This window comes from Populus nigra, chromosome 3, assembly GCF_951802175.1.
Source record: "Populus nigra chromosome 3, ddPopNigr1.1, whole genome shotgun sequence".
NCBI classification, from domain to species: Eukaryota; Viridiplantae; Streptophyta; class Magnoliopsida; order Malpighiales; family Salicaceae; genus Populus; species Populus nigra.
The window spans coordinates 18,701,453-18,724,840 of NC_084854.1; the positions used below are offsets into that span (position 1 = coordinate 18,701,453).

Consider the following 23,388-nt stretch of genomic DNA (forward strand, 5'->3'; position numbering starts at 1 on the left):
AACATACAATTGATCATTATCAAGATAAGGTTTTGAGCCCGTTATACTCACAATGTTAGGTGTCATATGATGATTTGTACTTGTATTAGGAAACCAAGTAACATGAATGGCCACAATAGCAATATTAAATACCAAATTAGCATTAGCTTGCAAATTGTGAGTTGTTAATTATAAAAATTATTGTGTTAAATGCCTAAAATTGTATCATAACTAACATTTTATTGACCGGTTATTAGACCAATGATTTGAACCACCAAAATGATTACCTTGCTGCTTAAAATTTTAGTTTAAACCATAGCTATTACTTCCAAAATTCTGACATAAACCATAGCCATTATTATTATTATTATTATTATTATTATTATTATTATTATTATTATTATTATTATTATTATTATTATTGGTTCTCTAACCTTCATGAAATTGGCCTCTACAACCATTATTTTGTGTAATTGTTACTTTGAGAACCTAACTGAAATTGCAAAAAAAAGGCTAAAAGAGGTTGTGTTGGCGTCAATAGCAATGGGGTAATCATAATAGGTTGAAAATAACCTTTATAAAGAAACTCATGTATAAGAAGATGGTTGTAAAGGTTAATGCATGGTATGGGTTTTGCTTTAGTAAAGAGGCTGGTAACAAAGTCCTCAAAGTTTTTAATAGAATGAGAGGATAAAATATCCCTTATGATTAAGTGGTCTTGTTACTTCTATGACAAAAAAGAATGATTGATAATGGGTAGACATATGTCAACAGAGGAAATATGAGAAGGGGGTATGGGAATGAACCATCAACAAAGGAATGCATTCCATGGCTTAGTAAATAAACTTCATTTGCATTCTACAGTAAAGAAAAATGGTGTTTGACAGCTTTAAAGAGATTACTTGTTGAGTATTTGAAAGAGAAATGATAGCAGTCCCATGAGAAACTAAAGTTACAGCCATGAAAGGCAAAGAGACAACACCAGAAACATGGCCAACGACAACAACAGAAAAGGCACCAAAAAATAAAATAGAGATTGTTGTCGATGCAGTGGAAAAGGAGGGAGGAATTGGTGCAGTGATATTGAAGTCCATGGTTTAATTATTTGTAAAGTTCAATTTGAGAAAGAACATATGGGAGGCTCTGATACCAAATTAAGATAATTGAGAGATAAGTTTGTGTGAATAATAATGGATGCTAACAATAATAGGAATCATCTTTTGTATTTATATATTTAGGATTATGTATAATAATAATAATAGTGAAATGCACTACACATAAGCTATATAAAGCATATACATATACAATATAATTATCATAGAAGACACACTTTCCATAATACTATGCAATGCCTAGATTAATGGTTATATAGGCGACATCAACCTTAAAATGGGATAAACGTTTCACCCAATCCAATGAAAATCCTTGTTGAGTTAGACTGCAGACTTATCTTCTCAAGGCTTGGATATGATTGCCCAGCTACCAATTTATTGCTTTGTTTTCATGTTTTCAAAAGGCATTGGAATCTTATTTACAAGATAAGTTTCTCTAGAATAATAGGTTTTGTCATGAGATATTTGAAGCTAGATGTTGTGTGATTGGACATTTTAATCATTTTCTCTTACATATTCTCTAATATGGACAGTAATTAAACAAAATCACTAGGGAAATGGTTTACCAAACTAAAGTTCCATATAATTTTATAATTTTTAATCAACATCAAATATTTGATTCCCCCTCTCTCCCCTAAACAAAAAAAAAAGAAAAGGAAATTGATTCATGTTCTTGATGATTGTTATACCGTAATCCCTCAGGAAGAAGAACAAAAATGTAATTTCTATACTGGATATCACAACAAGGGTAGTCAGTCAAATCAAGGTCTTTAACATGTAATAGTAAGATGCAAAAAAACATGAATTCTCTAGAATATATGGTCAGCTGCAAATTAAAAACAAATATTAATAAATATGTGAAAGAGAATATCACAACGCAAAAGGAATCATCTCTTGCACACTTCACTTGGTTAGCTATTAGGTACGTAATTGTTTTCCTTCAATAAATTACAGCTTAATCCTTTCATTATACATGATGATTAATTCTATTAAAACTCTCGTAGTATTTTTTAAAAAAAACCAGACTATCTCTAATTTTATTTCAATTAATATATAGTTAAAAAGGTATTACAAAAAAAGAATGGATTGAAGACAACTCACCACCTTATGAAAAGACACTTAATTAAAAAGAGTATCAAATTCAAATAAATTCTAAAAAACACTTAAATAACTTTCAGTGTATATTAAAGATATATAAAATCATTATAGAGCTTTATCCATCCGCTTAAATATTTGGATTCTGATGATTTTTTTTATAACTGTTAGAATATGTAGTGTATGGATATTTATGTCATAGGCTCTATTAATTTTTTTCAAGCAATTCATATAATTTTCTTACATAATAATTTGTTTATGAGATCAGACAGGTCTTAAAAGCCAAGTCACCCTCAAATGAATGATATAGATCACTTAGAATTCCACTACTGGTGTTGTCCAACTATTAAATTATTGAATCTTCTGGTGCTTGACCTAACTAATGGAGGGATTTATGGAAGTTTTAATGGAAAAGGATGAATTGATGATAAATTAATCAAAGCTTAGAATGACAACAGTCTTTTAGTACTTGATCATTACATATTTGGTCAAGGAAGAAGAGCATCTTTTGCTGATTAGTCTTGAACTAATAGTTATCTCTTAATTCAGGATGTCACATACTCATGTAGCAGTAGAACCATCTAACATGTTTGCAAGATGAACACCAATTATTCACTTGTATGGAAAGTCTTTGTTGTGGAGTTTCACTATGTTGATGATTCAATTTGACAAAATAACAGGAAGATAATCTCTCTGTGACCCTAAACATTCACTGTAATGAAACTTAAGTAAGCCTTTCTAATTGGTATATATGGATGGGAAATGAAGCAAGGATCATAATGATATTAATAACAACTACGAAAGTACTTACAAACATAACTAACAAGAATATGACTAACCATACTTATCAATCAACCACTTGATAGACTAACAAAACATTATAAAAAGTATAAACAAAACATGGTAGAGATTGAAGGACAAAATTGTAGCAAGTTAACAAGATTATATATTGTTTCAAAACAAATGGAAATGAAGCAAATTATAGTTAAGAAGACTATCGATCCTAACTAGCGACCTAAAAGGCTATGAAGTGCAAAATTAGAACCAGGGCAAGAGGCAATGGTGGAATAGGTTGTGTATGTATTTGATTCATTGTTTTGTTGTAATGATTAATGGCCACTCATGTGTATTGGTGGGTACATAGTGATTTGTTTGTGTGGAATAGGGACATCATTAGTGTTTTGGGATTGACATGCTAAATCTCTCAATACGAGTATATTTATTCACTATTTGTTAGGACATATAAGTGTGCGCGCGCACGCATTATATTTACGTACATGTCATGTATGCATAAGAGAAACACTCTTGTCATGTAACTAGAGATCTGTACAAATAGTAGTTGTTGCTCAGGGTTGGTGATCTATTTCATTTTCACCCTTGCCAACATTTTGAGAGTAGCAATGTGTTAGAATCACTCGGGTTAAAAGAATTATCAGCAATTTTATATCAAGAATTAATCATACATAGACATAATATTTTATGTATTTCAATTATGTGAAAAAGAAAAAAATGATTATAAAGGAATAGAATGAATTTATAAAACTATCAACCATAAATTCAGGTGTAACTAACTCTCACACACAGTGAATACCATAAAATATATAACATGACCATAATACATATTGGGTTATTAATTAAATGGCCATAAAAGTTCCATACAACTTCATCTATGGCCTTAGACCTAGGATATAAGACAAGGGTGTTAGAAAGTGTGGTTGCAATTCTTTTTTAAAGTGTTTTATACTTGTAAAAATATTAAAATAATGTTTTTTATTTTAAAAAAATTATTTTTGACATTAGCGCATCAAAATGATTTGAAAACACCAAAAAATATTAATTTGAAGCAAAGAAAAAAAATAAAAAATCAATTTTTTTAAAAAGTATTTTAGAAACGCAAAAATAAACAGAATTGTATGATGAACAATTTACATAATAGTTTGTTTTTTAAAATTTAGTACATATTCATTCAGGAGCATCATCAAATAATCCTTGGCCTTCTTAATTTTATTTTTAATTCTGGTAGTAATAAAAATATTTGATGTCATTTTTTAAATCCATGCCAAGTATTTTAGCACTGAGATCTTTCGTACATAGCTCACGAGGATATGAAAAATATTCTTGAAAAATGGAGCCACACTTATCTTATCCATATTTAAACTTTTTTAAATTTCAAAATGAGATCAAATAATTAAATCTAATCTTACAAACATGCGGTGCATAAAAATGATTTAACTAAAAGATGCGTGTCTGTACTCGTTTCGAAAGCTGCCACTGTCACTAGGGTTGTTTTTTTTTTTTTTTCCCCTAAGGAAGAAGTATTTGATCATTAATTTGGTTAATCTAGCTAATTAACAGGTTCTCACATGATAGTGATGCAGCCATGCAGGCACTAGGGCACCCATTTTTATGGGAAGAACAGTGCTAGCTAGGAGGTAGGCATGGTCACGTGGATCAGAAGGGAACTAGGCATTTGCTGCAAGAAGAGAAAAGATGATTTTACGCGTAGAGAGCTGGAAAGGAATCTACTCGTGATCGGATCATGGAGTAAGAGGGGAGAGAGACATTGAAAGCAGTGAAGGAAGCGTCAAAGGATGTTTAGCTGTCAATCCCTCCAAACCCTTCTCACGGGGGAAGTTTTATTTACATCTCTCACATTCTCTCTCCCCCTCTCGCCGTCATCCATTTGTCCCTCTCCCAGGTAATTCCAAAATATACCCATACACACCCAAGCTACATTCTGTTTCTTCTTCTTTCATTATTCATTATTTCTCAATCTAATTTGATATGTACAGGAGCCTCTTTTAGCTGATATGGACTATCAATCTGCAAAATGATGATGGTAAATCACCACATTATTTATAAGTGGTGATCCTCAACTCTATATATAATAATATCACATGATCCAGGGCACGTGTAGTTTCATGCAAATAGATATATTTATATACTGCTCACAATTTAAATTACGAGTCTCATGGGAGAAGTTTAGTATAAAATAGTAATGTGTGAAGTTTTATTTAACAATTTAATTCCTAGAGTTTAGATCTTATTTTTTTAAAAAAAGGGGTTTGAATATTACCATTCTTAAATTACGAGAGTCTCTGCAATTCTTAATCGAAGAATTTGAGAGGGTGCATAACATATCCCTAATAGCTTGAAACTAATATGAGATTAAATATGATTCACCACCCTGGAATTGAGGGAATTATGTGAAAATTAAGGAGGTGTTTTTTTCCGTTGAATAGTTCAAAACTAATAAAAACGTACTATAGTTCCAAGATATATAAATTGGATAATTGTTGATGAACCAATTTATATAATCACCGATGGTGATACTATAATATTCTCGGTAACTATATGATTTCGAATTTGAAAATAATACCATTCATATGGTTTTTTAAAGAGATCTCAGATTCAATCTTTATACACACACACACACAAAGACAAATAAAGGTAGGTGTATATTTGAGATTAATATTTGAAACTATTTTTTTATATAAAAAACAAGAAAAAAGATGGTTAAAATTGTAAATTTACTACAGAATTATGATTTCATTTGAGGAAACGGGAGGATCCATGCAGGAAACGAACAAGCAAATGATAGAGTTGGAGAGGTCATCTTCTGGTTATAAAATCCTCAAAAGCTTGCAGTGAAAAAATAAGCAAGGGAGAGGTAGCTAATCAAGGTAGAAGGCGGAAAAGAAGAATGTCTTCCAAGAAGAAAAAGAAGGCAGCTCTTTACGAGAAGCTACGTGCCGCTACCAATTCTAATGCTGTAAACGCGTGTACCCCCTTCAAGCTTTAATTAGTTTCAGTTCTTAATTTCCTCTTCCTCCTCCTCTTCCTCTCCTTTTTTAAATTATATATATATATATATAGTTCCGATCTTCTTTGTGAACCATAAATTAGTAATCTTACAATCGTGCAATCTTTGGGTTTTTTTTTACACTTTGTTACAATTAATTGGTGGTTTTGATAGATGAACAAAACGTCAATCATAGTAGATGCATCAAAATATATAGGAGAGTTGAAGAAAAAGGTGGATAGACTAAACCATGAGATTGGAACATCTTCAACCCCTCAAAATTCATTATCTGCGGTGCGAGTATATTCACTACAATTCCCCCTTTTTTTGTTCTTAAATTTCTTATATTTTCAATTCTTATACACTTTGTGGAAGTCTTCATTTACTTTTCCACTTAATATTTCTTTTCATATATACTTCAGCAGGTTACGGTGGAAACACTAGAAAAGGGTTTCCTTATTAATGTATTTTCAGGAAAGAATTGCCCTGGTTTACTTGTCTCCATACTTGAAGCCTTTGATGAACTAGGCCTTGATGTGCTTGATGCTAGGGTTTCTTGCGAAGACAACTTCCTACTGGAAGCAATTGGTGGAGACCAAGTAAGAAATTGCATTCTTTATCAGTGTTCTAATTTTATCAACTAAACAATTTCTTGTTTTGCAAGTATAATATTTACATTTACTTGTTAAATGCGCTGGTATTATATACTTTATGTCTCAAGCATCATTCTCAAAATTAATAAACAGCAACCAAACAAAATTGATCTCGCTTGTGCAACTTAGAAACAACGTTTGAACCACATGTTTTGGACTTTCTACAGTACACAATAATGGGTGGACAGCATTGGAATACAATAGTTATCCATTGAGCAATTTCATGAGAAACAAACGATGCTAATTAGGATTGTAGGCACAATCCATGCTTCTATGTCTATTTTTGGTTTGTAGCAGTGGCTTGGAATGGTTGCAATCTATTATCTTTTAGCCAGAGTAGAGAAGTCTTTAGAGGGGTGTATCGTGGGCGTCCCTAATTTTTTTATCCTTCTCAAGAGTTTTATCAATGAATCTCTGCTTACCAAAAATAAATAAATAAAAAAACAATTCATCCATCTATATTTGATAGAAGTATTTATTACTTTACTAAATTTTTGCATCAAATATTTTTCATTTTACAGAACCAAGGTCATGATGCTCAAGTCGTGAAACAAGCAGTGCTACAAGCAATCCATAACTGGAATGGAGGGAGGTAGCTGGCTAGTGAGCGAGAATGACCCAAATCTTTTGCTCCCCTGTCTTTCATTGCGCTACTGCGAAATCGGGATTTGTAAAATGAATTCCAAATTCCAAATTACTAGTTAGTGAATGTGGGCAGTAATGGGCTTTTGGCTATTAATTTTCGGTATTTAAGCAAGTTTTACCTCCAATGATCTATACATATATTTGAACTTAAAATGCATAGAATTCGTCTGATAGGTTTCAATCAATTAAGGAACATCTTTGGCAAATCATTCTGCTTGGATCAACAGTTTGTCATTCGTATTCAGTATTCTAGATTGAGATTCTATAATAATATGAAAGGTTTTTTTTCTTCAGAGGAGGAAGAAAGAAATTATTTATATTAAGCAGTTAAAAATTCAACACAACTAATCCCAGAGACGATTCCGCTTAATGCTTCAGCCTTCAACCACTATGAACTTAACATTATTGTAAAGAGAATATAAAACAAATCAAAAAAAATATTAGAAAAAAATAAAAAAGATATATTAGTGAGAAGAGTATACTAGAACGCCTAGAAAATTATCGAGGCTGGCCAAGAAAGATCAAATATACAAGATTAAAAAATAATTTACATTGTATTTTTTACTGATGAAAGTCTTATTAACAAAGAAAATTTAATTTGAAGAGGAAAATTTAAAATTCAAAATGAAATGTTTAAGGACTCAATTATAATTTTTCAAGGTGTATTTGAATTTATTTAGAGGTTAATTGCAAGTAAAATTAATTTTTAAAAATTAATTTAGACTTTAACCGGAAGAAATTAAAGTCTTGGGGTTGAATTGCATAAATATTGAAGATTGATAAAAAAAAAATAGATTTAATTGAATAAATCCAAAATCAAGAATCAAACTAGAAAAAACGCGTAAATATAAGGGTTGAAATTAACCAAATACATAAATCTATAACCAATGATCAAAATAAAAAAATGCAACCAATTTAATTAAGGGCCGATATTTAAGTTTGGTGGGGGTTAAATTTTATACAATTAAAAAAATTTTTGTGTTAATTACTAGTGCATGTGCCATAATTAGAAGAACAATGACTAAATTGAAACTTTGTCAAATGTCAAATTAAAAAACCCTAGGGTTTTAACTCAAACAATGGGTCATTCAATCTTTATTTATTTTCTTCCTTAACAATTCACGATAATTAATGAGCACATTTCAAGAGTTTGTTCTAGAATTCTAAACCTTCTAATAGCATGAAAATTTTTGCAAATGGAAGAGAATTATTCTCTTTATAACCCTATTTCTATAAAATGAAATCTTTTTTAAAATATATTGAAGAAAATAAACAATATAATTAAAAAAGTTAGTAACTTCTTGAGAATTTGTTTTTTTTAAGTCAAAGATAAATAGCAAAGTTTTAAATAAATTGTTAATTAGGATATTATAGGAAATTCAATAAAGCATTTTTAATTAAAAAAAAATAAACATATTAGTCTATATCATAGAATTTATCGAAAATTTATCTACTTTCCCCTTGGAAAAAGGTTTTTAAAAAATGTACATGGTGATTCACGCCGCAAAGTTTGTGAGTTATTTGGTAGTCTCATGCCCAAAGTTTCTCAATTACTTCTTGAAATACAATCGCAAAGTCCATAACAGGCAGTCAGATTGGGATCCTTGAAATAGAATCTATTATACACCCAGGCCCAAAACAAAAGGCTATGATTTATAATAGAGTATTAAATTAAATTAAAATGGCTAGTATAATTATTAAAAACCTCATATGGACTTATTGTGCTTATACTTTTTCATTATAGTTAAAAAAAAATTATACTACGATATTTACATGATAAATAACAATTTACATCATCAACCTTGCTCATTATTATTTACAGATTTATCATTATATTTATTTTAATGGTCAAAGAGTCATTACAATATTATTATTGCTACTTTAACATCAAACTAACATTACAACTATATATTTCATATCAAATACTTTATGTACAATATATATATATATATATATATATATATATATATATATAAAATACAAAAGAAATGTAAGCATGATGATCCTTCTTGAACTCAGACACTTTCCAGATTACATCTGCAAAAAACAATTCAATAAAACCTGAGTGTACCTGAAGATATTATTAACTTGTAACACCAGAAATCTTCGTTAGATAAAACCCAAAATAACTTTATAAGGGAAACATAAACCTACAGTTAAATAGTTTCAACATATTCCGATGATTGGTTAGACTGCTTCATAATAGCACCATCCATTGAATCAAAAGCTTTTATTGATTTTCGAACCATGCCTAAGGTCAGAATTTTTATTTTTTTTGGAAACTGAAAAAATTGATTAAATCAAGAAAATTAAAAATAATAATTTTAAAAATTAAATTGTGAAAAAAAAATGATTAAACAGATTATAATATTGAAAAAAAGAACCAAATCAAACTGAAAACCGAAAAAAACTAAGTGAAACTGAAAAAAAACTAAGTCAAACCGAAAAAAATCCATTCAAAATTACAAAAAAAACCCCAAAAAACAATATAGTTTTTGGTTTTTAATACAAACTAACCGAATTGAAATCTAAGCGAAACGAAACCAGTCGATTGGGTTTCAGTTTTTGTTCTAAAATAATTGAACCAAAACCGGTCGGTTTAAACCAATTTTAATTCAGCATTTTTTAAATTTAATTTGCTTATTTTTATAAATAAAAACTAAATCAAATAAAAAATAATCACCCACACTTCATATTTTCATTTCTCAAAACAAAAATGGCCCATCACTCATGATGAGGCCTTCCCAGAGAATTAAGCCCTTCAGTCCGCCTAACAATCCTATGAACACCTTCCTTTTCCTCTGATAAACGGAAACTGAACCCAATCCGTCAATTCGCTCATAACCCTCGCACACATATCCATCTGATGAAGTTCTGTCAATAACCTACAAGCATTTCTCCCGACCCTTTTCCATGACAACTCCAAAATCCTCTCGAGCAACAACACCACCAACAGTGCCCATGGAAAATGCCTAGGAATAAAAAATAAAAATAAAAAAAAAAGCACCTGCAACCCTCTTTCCTGGCATGGAATCGCAACCACAAGTGCCCACATTAAAAGAAGCAAGATCCTATTCATTGTATAAACAGCCACCGCAATTCCATTAGTGCCCACAACTTCATTCCCTCACGGCACAACCAAATTTTTCACAATTGCCTGCAGTTGCCTAGCAAAAGACCGCGACCGTGACACCCTCCACAACAATGATCTAAATGCCGAAGATTCCTATGATGCTTGTAATAACCTCAAAAGTTTGCTTTATTTCTTGTAAACAATTTTTATTTTTGGGGTGAATTTTTTATAAGCTTAGCTCTTCAGGAATTAACTAAAATTTTCAACAAAGTTTTTCCTATACCAACAAATTTCAAGTTATCGACAAATACTTGTAACATTTCTGTTCTTATCCATTTTTAGATCCTCACATGAAAAAGATGAAAATACAAAACAAAAATAAAAAAAAAATTAACAAGAAAATAAATATGTATCAATGGGAAAACATGTCGTAGTGCCCATATAATGGTTAAAAATTGGTTGAGAAGGTTCAAAAATATAAAGATTGAAATTTGACAATATATCGTTGACTGATGAGAACCCTGTTGACAAAGAAAATTCAATTTCAAAAAAAATATCCAAAATCAGATGTTTACAGACTCAATTAAATTTTATCTAAGGTTTAATTGAATTTATGGAGGGTTTGATAGCAAGAAAAGTTCATTTTTAAGTCAATTTAGGTTTTTATTGGAAGAAATTAAAGTTTTAGGGTCAAATTATAATTTTAAAGAGATGATTTGGTCACATCAGGGGTTTAATTGCATAATTATTGAAGTTTGATGGCCAATTAGGGGATTGATTGAAACAATCCGAAACCAAGGACCAAACTGGAAAAGGCGCGTAATCAGAGGGGTTGAAATTGATCAAATCAGAGGTTAAATTGAAAAAATTAAAAGTTTATTGATCAATTGAGGGTCAAATTGCATAAATAAAAAACCAAAGATTGTCTTGTAAATAGCACTAAAATCAAAGGATCTAATTACAATTTACTTGGGGATTTGATTACAAAATTGCAAAACTCCAATGACTAAATTGAAAATATCCATTTGAATTGGAAAATAGTGCCGTTTCAGAAACATTATTCATTACCTTCTTCAGAAGCCGTTTCAGCAGTAGAGGTAATGGAACCGTTTCAGCAGCAAAAGCAGTAGATTGCTTTAGTTATGGGGAACGTTCATGGCTGTTATCCCTCTGCATGCCGTTACCATCGATGATCGTTACCATTACTCCTACAATAACGGTCCCGAATGTCTTTGTTATCAGGGAAAACACATGCATCCTCTGGCTTTAAAAGCCAGACGAGGGACCGAACACGAGGAGGCGGGAAGTTGAAGAAAAAAAGACAGAGAACAGGGGAGCTAAAGGGAAATAGGAGAAGAACTAGAAAAAAAAACATAATAAAAAAGAGTAGATGAGAAAGAAAAGGCAGTTAGAACCTAGAGGGCCAAAGTGAAAGAACCAGTAGAGAAAGAGGGAGACGGAAAGTAAAATACAGAGGAGAGACATAGAGAAATCAAGAAAGCAAAGAACCAAGAACAAGCGAACAAAGAAGCAAGAAAACTAGAGAGGACAAAAACAAAACCCAGCAACACGCAGAGAAGAAAAATCAGAAGCGTAGTTCAGAGCACGCCATTACCATCGTCTTTGACTTCGTTTCCGCCTCCAGGTTTGTTCTCCTCGTCTCTGTGCATGCAATTCTATTTGCATTTTACTGTTCAAGTGAATTATAATTCACTTGAACAGTAACTGAGCATTTACGTGTGAGCAAGCTCATACATGCCTCTTGTTTGCCCAGCTAGGTCACTGGCCCAAGCCAGTGACCTGGTTGTGTCTGGTGGGTCCAACCCAGCCACATGGGCTGCGCTGGACCCAACCCAAAAAAAAATGAGATTGGTGGTTTTCTATCGTATTTATTTTATGGTTTGTATTTTTATATTGTAAAAATACAAATATGATATTAAAATATTCGGTTTTCTATGAAATGTTGCATATATATATATATATATATATATATATATATATATATATATATATATATATATATATATATATCAAGAAAAACAAAAAAAAAATGTTTTATTTTCATACATAAGGCCAAGTCTCTCAAAGAAAAGAAAATCACATCTTAGTTTCATACAACATAGAAAATTTCAAAAAAAAATATATGTCTTAGAATTTATTTTCAGCTTTAATAACAAGTTTATTAAAGTCACGAGAACTGGGCTAATATTTCAAAAATATAAAAAAAAATGTTTTGTTTTCTCTTATTATCTATAATCATGTACTTATACGTAAGACAATTGCAAAACCTTTAAACCGCATCAAGTCGCAAAGCAACTTACCTCAGGTAGGGTGCGCTAGGGGTGCTAATACCTTCCCTAGCCATAACCAGTTCCTTACCCGTGAATCTCTAACAAGACCAGTACACCCGGGTTTCCTAGTGATCCTGAACCAAATACTAGGTGGCGACTCCCATGAACCATTGAGCGAACGAAAATCATCACCAACGCCGCGCGAGGACGTGCGACAACTTCAATATATTCATTACACATACAACCCAATCATTGTCCAACCATACTAGACTCGCCATTTCGCAACACAACTCATCACAATCATTGCAATTCATTTTAATATAATATCATGCATTCAATTATAATATTCAAGATTCAAATAAAAAATCTATAACTATAAGTTATCTAGTAATATTAGTCTAAGCTATGATAAAATGGCATAAATACATCATTATACACTAGCACAAATAAGCTGGATTTATAATTACATAATTTAAAGGAAATTGACATTTAGTTATGAAAGGATAACTATTACAATCCTTTACAAAATTAATAAAAGATTCCTAGATATCTATTATGCTACCGAGAGTAAGAAGTACATGTTATTAATATACAAGTGATAAATTAAGTATTGCAACAATTTATTACTTAAACAATTAAGATAATCAAAGTGGTATATTTGAATGGAACTCATCATAAAGTCTTATTCGATTATCATTCACATAATCCATCTTTAATTTACATGATTATTTTTTGTGTTAATAGTTCTTATTTATCATCATTTCTAATGTGCCTAAACTAAAAATATTCATATTGAGCTCTTTTCAATTACTACTCAACACCAGGTAATTCCTTGTTCGCCTAAATTCAAGCATTATTTCCTCTTATAAAAAAATCTAAATTCTTTACCTATTACCCGAAAAACTCCCCCATCCAGGAATTCAATTTTCATTTATTTGTATCGAACATTAATGCCAATACCAGAAGGGCTAATTCCTTATGTCTATAACCGGATTTCATTCCCATCATTAGGAACTAATTTTTTTTCCCTTTTACTGGGCATTAATCTCATCACCAAGACCAATTTCACTACCCCTTACCAGTATTAATCCCATTATCAGGACTTATTCCATCATCTTTTACTACGCATTAATCCCATAACTGAGAAATTACTTTCTTCCTTGGTATACATTACAAATTTAATATAAAAATAACATAACATATCATGAATATTATAACAACAATCTTACAAAAAAAAAATGTTGTGTTAGACACCTACATGCGGTCGAAGATTTTAAAATGTCTTCCTATTGTTGCATAACTTCTAGAGACTCTCTTGTAACAACAGGCATATCAAACTTTCTTCTTATATTTGTTACCAAATATTTCTAGATATTTATCTAACATTTTAAACTAACTAATTTCAAATGATTCATTATAATCAACTTTGAACATTTCTCATATGACTCTAGCAACTAAATCATTCAAGAAGACACAAAACAAAGTATAACAACTTAATTAAATAAGTTTGTTACCTCACATAACTAAGAAATCAAAAGAGAATTCCTAAGAAAACCAAGTTCCTTTCACTTTTTATTTTTTAACAACAAGCATTTTAATAGAAATTCAAACTATAATTCAATTCTTTCAAAAATCATTTGCCTACATAGAAATACATTAATTTACAACAATTTCACTTAATAACATACAATTATACATTATGAACCTAAATCCTTTTATGGCCAGCCACTTGGGTTCTTAAGGACCCTATGTTTTTCTTCATCAATTCCACTAAATTTAATACCCAATACAATCTAACTTAATCCAATTTGATCAATTCATAGTTAGTTTGCATTTCCCCCAAATTTTTCAATAAACCCTAACCTAAAATTCATGATTTCTACTTCAAATTTTATTCAAATTGCATGAAATTGCTAGAATATATCTAGAACCCCTTACCAAACATTATTATAGTCTTTGAATTGCAACTAGTTAAAAATTTATAATGTTATTATTTTATTCTTTTTTTAAGCCAGGAGTTTACATTGTTGGTCTCTTGATAAAGCTTGTTATCTAGCCAAAACTATTAATGCAGTTGAATCCTTCTTATCTAACATAGAAATTGACAAATGAATCAAAGCTTTTTTGGCTCAGCAAAATGTATGGGTTCAACAAATACATTTCAGGGTTGATTTTGTTACCATTAAGTTTTTTTCCAAATCAATTAAACAATTTATAGTTTTTAGGGGTCGGATTTCTATCATCCATAAAGAGATATTATAACTTTTAGGAGAGACAAAGCAGGACAAGAAAAAGTGTGTTACATGTTAATGTGATTTGATGTTTCTCATATATTATATGCGCGAGCAATTTTATCTTTTATCCTTTTAAAATTTTATGTTTAACTGAGAATGTAAGACATATATTTTCAAAGTATATAGAGAAAGTGAAATACGATTAAACTATAAAAGTTTTGTTTTGTAATTATTCTAATATTTTATCCCATAATCTTTTCTTTACATAGTCAAAGATGAATAAAGTTTGGAAAAATATATGTGATTTTATGCTCATGGGCTAGTCCTATATATATACCTAAAAAAAATTCTTAAAACAAAAAAATTAATAAAAAATTCATTAATAAATTAGTAATACAAAATGGGTTTTACAGCCCCAAATAACATCCAAAACAAATAAATGGGTGATCATACTAAAAAAGAAACAAATGGAGTAAAATAATTAGATGTCATAAGAGAAAAGAGTTATAGATTAATCATAGGTCTAATGATAATCATTAGTTCTAAATCTTATAGATATTATTACCTCTTGTTAAACATTGTTGTCTATAAAATTGTCTTCAATCTATTGAGATACATTGAATGAACTTCCACTAACTCTATAGGAGTAAAAGAAAACCAAAACACTATAAACTTTAAAGAAAGATCTAAGAGGGTAAGAAAAATAGATAAACTATATTACAAAATAAAAAAGACCAGATATAAAGGCATAATGCCTCAATATGAGATTATTAAAAAAATATTGAAAAAAGGATAAAAAATACTAACATTGGCCAAGATAGTAAAAGAAAATCTCAAGATACTCTTAAAACTATAAAGAGAGTAGAAAGAAAAAAGTGCACAAAAAAGTTATGATGTTCACAATAAATATTTCATATAAAAATCATATATAGCCTACCAAATGAATGAAATATGTTAGATTAAAATGTTATAAATTCAATTAAGTTTTGCTTAATCATGATCAATTCATAAAGCTTAAATGTAGTTATGAACCAAGAACTTGAATCAAATTTAATATTACGCATAGTTATTATGGACTTAAAAAACTTATGTTTTGATATATACATACTACATTTATATATGTTTGTGTGTGTTTAGTTCATCAATTTTTTTTTGAATAATTATACCCTTTTAGCACATGAAATGTGTTATATTGGTGTTTACAATTTAGGTTTGGCTCTATAAGATGTTCATGTTTACATGATTAAATAATGAGATTTTTATGCTTATTAATCTTGTTGATAAAATAAATTCTTTTAGCAAGCAAACACGAACAAGATTTTTTGCACAAATCGATTTCAACTATAAATCAATTGTGTCAAAGAGGAATGCATACTCTTTCTACTATCATATCAACTTGTATAAAATAACTTTTTTTTGTATCTTTATAAGTAGAAAAAAATATTGTAAATATGGTCATGAATTCTCATGATAAAAGAATCGCAAGCAAAATAATTAGTCTTAAGTGTTGTTTGTTAGAGGCAAGATAGTTTTCATATATAAAGAAGTGGATGATAAACATTTATACATGGAAAATTCATCAACCTCTAAGGTAGTGGGCATTAAGAAGGGCATACTCAATATGACTTTCGCAAAGCTTCTCACCCTTATTAGTGTTCTTCATGTTGCTAACATTTGAAAAAACTTTGTGTCATACTCATTGTTGAGCAAAAATAATCTTAAGATGGTCTTTGAAAGTGGCAAATTTTTAATCATTAAAAATAAAATGTTTGTAAGAAAATGGTATCTTTATGATGACCTCTTCAAAATGAATGTAAAGACCATTATAACAAAAAATAAGATGAATAATAATAATAATACATCTTCTTCTTACTTGCTTGAGTCTTGTTATATGTGACATGTTAATTATAATTCTATACAAAGGTTAAGACATGTTAAACTTAAATTATTACCAAGTATATTTTTTGAGAAAAATATAAGTGAGGTTTGTGTAGAATCAAAATTCACAAAAACTTCTTTTCAAACAATTAAAAGAAGTAGTGAACCTCTAAACTTAATTCACTTAAATATTGATATTTTAAAATTTATGAAAACTAGAGGTATAAAAAAGTTTACATTATTATTGTAAATGATTGCATAATATATTGCTATACATATTTGATTATATTCAAAGATGATGCTCTTGAGATTTTTAAATATTACAAGAATGAAGTTGAAAATCAACTTAATAAAAAGATAAAGGTAATAAGAAGTGATAAGGCTAGAGAGTACGAAGCACAATTTGGTAAACTTTGTTTTCAAAGTGGTATTATCCAATAAACTATTACTCCTTATTCTTCTAAAAAAAATGACATTGCTAAATAAAAAAACCAAACACTAAAAAAAATGATGAATATCATATTGATAAGTTTAGAAGCATTTTAGAACTAATAGAGGGATATAATTTTGACTGCCAATTGTATATTCAACAAAGTACGTTATAAAATGTTAGAGAAAACACCATATGAATTGTAGAAAGGTAAAAGACTTTTCTATAAAGTCCTCAGAGTATAGGGGTGTATGGTAAAAGTTGTAGTGCATGAACCTAAAAAAGTCAAAATAGAACTTAAAAATATAGATTATATTTTTATTGTATATGCTTTCAATAGTAATGCATATCAATTTCTTACAAAAATAAAGTGTTACGAATAGTGATCCTAATACAATAACAAAATCAATGAATATTATAGACTTTAAAGATGTATTCCCATTTTAAAAAAAAAAACATAAGATATTTTTTCACTTAAAAGAACGATTGAAGTTATAGCTCTAGTCACCATCATTTGACAAAATTATGAATTTGAGCCAAAAAAAAAATAGTCATCAAATGTTTGCTTTTGATTTTCTAACATACTTATTTGAAAATAAACTTTGGAGCTATATCATGTCATTAAGCTTTTTATGGAAGGAGACGATCCATAGTGACATTAAATTCAATATGCAAAAACATAAATGAAAATTATCCCAAAAGTAACCATTAAGTCATAAGTGAATTTTCAAAAAACAAATGAAAGTTGATGGAACTATTGACAAACATAAAACAAGACTTGTTAAAAGATTCATTCAATATGAAGGTATGGACTATTTTGACACATGTCCATCTATGTAAAGAATAACTTTTATATGAATATTAATAGTCATTTTAATTATTAATAAGCTTGAAATACATCAAATGAATGTAAAAACAACTTTCTTGAATGGGGACCTAGATGAATAGGTTTATGTAGAACAACCAGAGTAGTTTGTTGTAAATGGATAAGAAAAGAAAGTCTTTAAACTTGTTAAGTCAGTATATGGTTTAAAACAAGTACCTAAATAATGTTATGAAAATTTTGACACGATTATATTGTCAAATAAGTTTAAAATTAATGAAGTTGATAAATGTATTTTTGTGAAAAACATAGATAAAAGTTATATTATTGTATCCTTTTGTTGAAAACATTCTAATTTTAAATACAAATGATTACATAATTAAGTCTACCAAGAAAATGTTAATTATAAGTTTGACATGAAAACTTAGGTATTGTAGATGTTTGTTACATCCAACGTAAATAGGACCTTCAAAATGAAAGGGAATATAGAGAATGGAGTTACAACCTAGTTCTTTAAGGAGACTAAGAATTCTAAAATATGTATTGGTTTTATAGATGTAGGCAAGGGGGTGGTTATGCATAACGAATGATAAAAATAACCTTTATTCAATCCTTTCTAAGGAAAGGTAACCTAAACTATGTTTTTCGCCTAAGTTTATTTTACGCATTTTATTAAATATTCAAATTATTTTTTGAGTTTATTTGCATGTTATATATTGTTGATAGGTGTTTGTCTAGTTAGCGTCGTGCTTTAAATCAGGAGTCTCATATCTCGACGTTATTTTTTAGTTAATTTGTTTTTTTATTTTTTTATTGAATTGTGTTATTATTATTATTATTATTATTATTATTATTATTATTATTATAAAAATAAGAGTTTAGCAGAATACTATGTTCAACCCACATTTGTCTCTACTTTAAGGAGACTTATTGACTTATTATAGACCTAGTTTTCAGTTTAAAACATCATGCTAGGCCTATATCAGTCCTTAAAACTATGAGACACACCGGCCTAATCGTTAAAATCCAAGTTTAATCAAAATGTGATGGTAAATTGAAGAAAATTTGTTGATTCATTTTTTAACCTATTATGAGATTGAAAATGTCATGTTAGATCTACATCAATCTCTAAAAACTAGGAGACACATCGACCTAACTGTTAAAACTCAAGCTTATTAAAAAAACACAATTATAACTTAACAATCTTATCAACATAGTTTTTGTTCTTTGTTTTCGAAAATAAATATTTACAAGCACCTATATATATATATATATATATATATATATATATATATATATATATCTGTGTGTGTGCGTGCGCGCGCGCGCGCTTGCTTTCATCTTTATATATATAAATATGAAAGCATAGTTTTATGAAATAAAAATAACATTAACATGAAGCAATTAAAAATAAAATAAAAATGCATGAATGAATAGTGACCATTCATGAATAGTTATATGTTCATCACTTTGTATTTTGAATAGTAACTTTCTAAAACCTAACAATTTTTTAGTTAGATTTTTTTATTTATATTTCTTGAATTGTTTTTAATATTATTATTATTTTCTATAAAAATAAGAGTTGAACAGAATATTACGTTCAACTCATATTTGTCTCTACTTTGAGGAGACTCGTTAACTTATTATTGGCCTAGTTGTTGGTTTAAAACATTGTGCCAGGTCTACATAAGTCCTTAAAACTAGGAGATACACTGACCTAACCGTTAAAATCCAAGTTTAATCAAAACATGATGTTAAATTGATGAAAATTTATTGATTCATTTTTGAACTCGTTTTGAGGTTGAAAATATTGTGCTAGATCTATATCGGTCTCTAAAAATTAGAAGACACGCCGGCCTAACTGTTAAAAGCCAAGTATAATAAAAACAAAATAGGACTATAGCTTAACAATCTTGTCAACATTGTTTTCGTTCTTTTGTTTTATGAAAACAAATATGTGCACCTATATATACAAAAAGATGAAAGCATGGTTTTACGTAATAAAAATATCATTAACATGAAGCAATTGAAAATAAAATAAAATTAAATTATATGAATGAATAGTGACCTTGCATAAAAACATACATGTTTATTATTTTGCATTTTGAATAGTAACTTTTCAAAACCTAACAAGAAAGAAAAGGAAAGAATGGAAAGGGTTGAGGCTTACCTTAGTGTTGGTTTTAGACAAGAAGTTGTTGTGGTAGGTATTAGTGGCAAAGACAATGGTGTACTAGCAAGGGAAGGGGTTTTTTATTATTATTATTCTCTCCCTCTCTCTCGGTATTTTTTTGTTTTTTTTCTCTCTTTTTTTATCCATTTTTAATGCAAAATTGTCCTTTAGATTGCTAATTTGATGTTTAAAAAAAAGTTTACAACTTGACCCAACAAGAACCTTGCCTTGAAGAACCAAAGTTATATTCAATTTATCACTCTTATCCTATGCCTATAACAAGACGCAAACGAGAAGTATAAATTACAATGAAATTGATCAATTATTCAAAGAGTTTGAAAATTTAATCAAGAATTTAGTATAGAATTCATATTTAAAAATAAAAAATTTATTCCCCTCCTCTTTTAGTTTATGTCAAATTTTAAAATGAAAGTTTTGCAATAATACGGCACCACACTCATCCATGAATATATTGATAATGTTTAACGTATCACAAATCAAATCAAGATAAGCTATGGAAAGCCTACAATATTATTCAATCCACGTATGCAAGGCATCATTGAGTTAGGAAGATAAGATGCTCTCTTATTATCGCATTGGATTTTGTAAGGTGGATAGCTTCCGACCACATCAATTGCCAACCAATCCATTCTGGTCTTGTACTGATTAACGGGAGTTAAAAGTTAAAATTTATATTTTTCAAATTTGGAAAAACATTATTCATCTAGAAAGAAATTATTGTTCATTAAAACCATGTAATAATGATTTTTCTCTTCCCATAAAAATTATTGAACTGTCTATTAAGGTTATTAAGAATAATTTGATCTTTTTACATGACCTATCAATTATTTTCATATTGATCAAGACAACTTAACATTTTCTTTTTTTCTAAAGCACAATAAACAAGATTTTTAAAAGTAGCATCTAAAAACTTTTTTGTATTTTCTACTTAGTTTTTTAGGTATAATAAAGTTTGATGAGGGATAATTTGATATTTTAATAAATAAAAAAATTAAAAAGTGTGTGCAACTCACACATCAGTATATGGGAGGCACCCCTAGTATTTCGATGGCATGTGCGGCATCTCCCAACGATAAAAAATTCTCTTTTATCATGTCATTAGAATCATCGTGATGTCTTTTTTCTCATGAGACAGCACATGGAATTTGTTGTTGCGTGGTTTGCAATGCTTTCTTTTTCCCCTCATTTGTCTCTCCTCCTTTAGAAAATTTTACTAGCCATTCAAAATTTTAAAATTTTTCTCTTATTTATAGATATTTTAGCTTGGATTCCTCATTCTTTTTTATTTCTAATTTTTATTCCTTATCTCTTATAAAATTTTGATTTGTTTTCAATTTCATCATTCAATCCAAATTTTTGATATGTTATTTTTTTTTAATTTGGTCCTTATTCTTTTGATTTTTGTATACTTTTAGTAAATTAATTTTCTTTTCAATTTCACCCTTCCATTAAAATTTATAGTGGAGACCAATTTATAGGGCAGTTGACTTGGGTTGGGTTTTTTATCCAATTTTTTTCTTCCGTATTTAATTGGCTAGGAATTTAGTTTTTTGAAAAAAAGTTTTTTTTTCAAGTTATCATGATCGTTGTTGTTTATTTTTTTACTATTTAATTAAAATAAAACCAACTTATTTGACTCGATTGAATCTATAACACTAGTCACAAATTTTTCTTTCTTTTTTAAAATATATTTGCGACACCTAAACATTATTTTTTACATAAAAAAATCAACCCCGCAACATAGCCACAAGATAACATGGTTCTGCATCTAATTTTACCAAAAACAAATAGAAGGTAAAATTTAATCTTCAAGCCTTTTTTTTTTCCTCCCTCCTCCTTTCTTGTCTTCAAATTAATAGACAGCAATAGTTTGTCATTCCTAAATCATCAATGATTATTAATTATTTAATTATATTTTCTATTTTCCACTAACAATTTATCGTTTATGCGATTATCACAAAAGACAGCTTAAAAACCAATTAAAAATCCTCTTATTATACTTATTTACGTAATAATTCATTCCTTTTTTTTTTCTAAACTCATACCAACTTCACCTCAAAGTAAAGTTATACACCAACTACACCGAGACTTGTAGCTCAGCGGTATAGGTAAAAAAATTTTATATTTGTTACCTAGGTTTGAATCTCAGCATGCATACCTATTACGCTTGCAGTGTTTTACCTGCCTACTGGGCTTACAGGGTATTCAGTGAGTCCGGGAATTAGTTGTGATGAACATAAGCAGGCCCGGACACCCCGGGTTAAAAAAAAAAAAAAAAGTTCTGCACCAACTTCAAACTACTGTCGAAATGGGCTATCTTACGACCGAGGAAGACGTCATTGGAATATTTTTCTTTTCAGCATATGTTCTTGACATAGGTGGCTTACATTATATCGTCCATAGTGGACTGTATTGTTACCATTTCACATCAGTCTGTGTCTCCATTTATGCATGTAGCTTTCAAGAAGATGTTGCACGTTCTCGTTCAAATCGTTGCCCTGCTGATGGGAAGAGTGTACTCAAACTGGGTTCCCAATAAGAAACTCTAATTTCTTAGGACTTCAAATGCGACAAATTAACACAAACGAGAGGGATGTGGAAATCCTACAAGGCAAAACATACAAGATAGATGAGACGTCATCATCTGATTTAACATGGGATGTTGAAAGCCACCTTGTCCTATAGCTCTTAGATCATAATTTCATCATTATATTCTCAAAAAATATTGTAGTAATAATCAAATTACACTGTTTCTATATTGCATGGTGACCACAAACTTAAATTACATTGCATTGTTTATAGTTCCTGACCACATATGGCTAATATTTAACCAGCATGGATAAAGTTTAATAGCCCTATATATCATGCCCCCAATATGTATGAATTATGATCGCTAGAAGTGTATTGGTTCAGGATCATGGTTACATACATCAAACCCTACATTTAGCTCTGATTATATCCCTGATTTCTTGCCAGATACATGGGGTTGAACTCTAAATCTGTATAAATTACTCTTTATTGGCAATGGAGTATAACGACATTCTTAAACTTCTGTTTCCCATCATTCAAGTCGAGCCATTAAAATTTTTAGTGGAGACCGCTTTCAAAGTTTAGCCCTTTAAACCATTATTTGACTCGGTAACTAAGCAGTACTGTTATTAGCTTGTTAATTAGTCCAG

At 29.5% G+C, this 23,388-nt stretch overlaps 1 protein-coding gene across 2 annotated transcripts; it reads left to right on the top strand.

The window, feature by feature from the left end:
- The first annotated feature begins 5,754 nt into the window (after positions 1 to 5,754).
- On the top strand, positions 5,755 to 7,380 carry LOC133689050 (transcription factor SCREAM2-like). Of its 2 annotated transcripts, none has more exons than XM_062108763.1 (4): positions 5,755 to 5,958; positions 6,163 to 6,282; positions 6,414 to 6,587; positions 7,163 to 7,380. In XM_062108763.1, the coding sequence occupies exons 1-4, from the start codon at positions 5,890 to 5,892 to the stop codon at positions 7,235 to 7,237; spliced, it is 438 nt and encodes a 145-aa protein (XP_061964747.1). In that variant the 5' UTR covers positions 5,755 to 5,889; the 3' UTR covers positions 7,238 to 7,380. The 2 variants fall into 2 exon arrangements, with proteins under 2 accessions (XP_061964747.1, XP_061964746.1); XM_062108762.1 differs by having other exon boundaries at positions 5,757 to 5,958; positions 6,411 to 6,587.
- Positions 7,381 to 23,388: the final 16,008 nt, after the last annotated feature.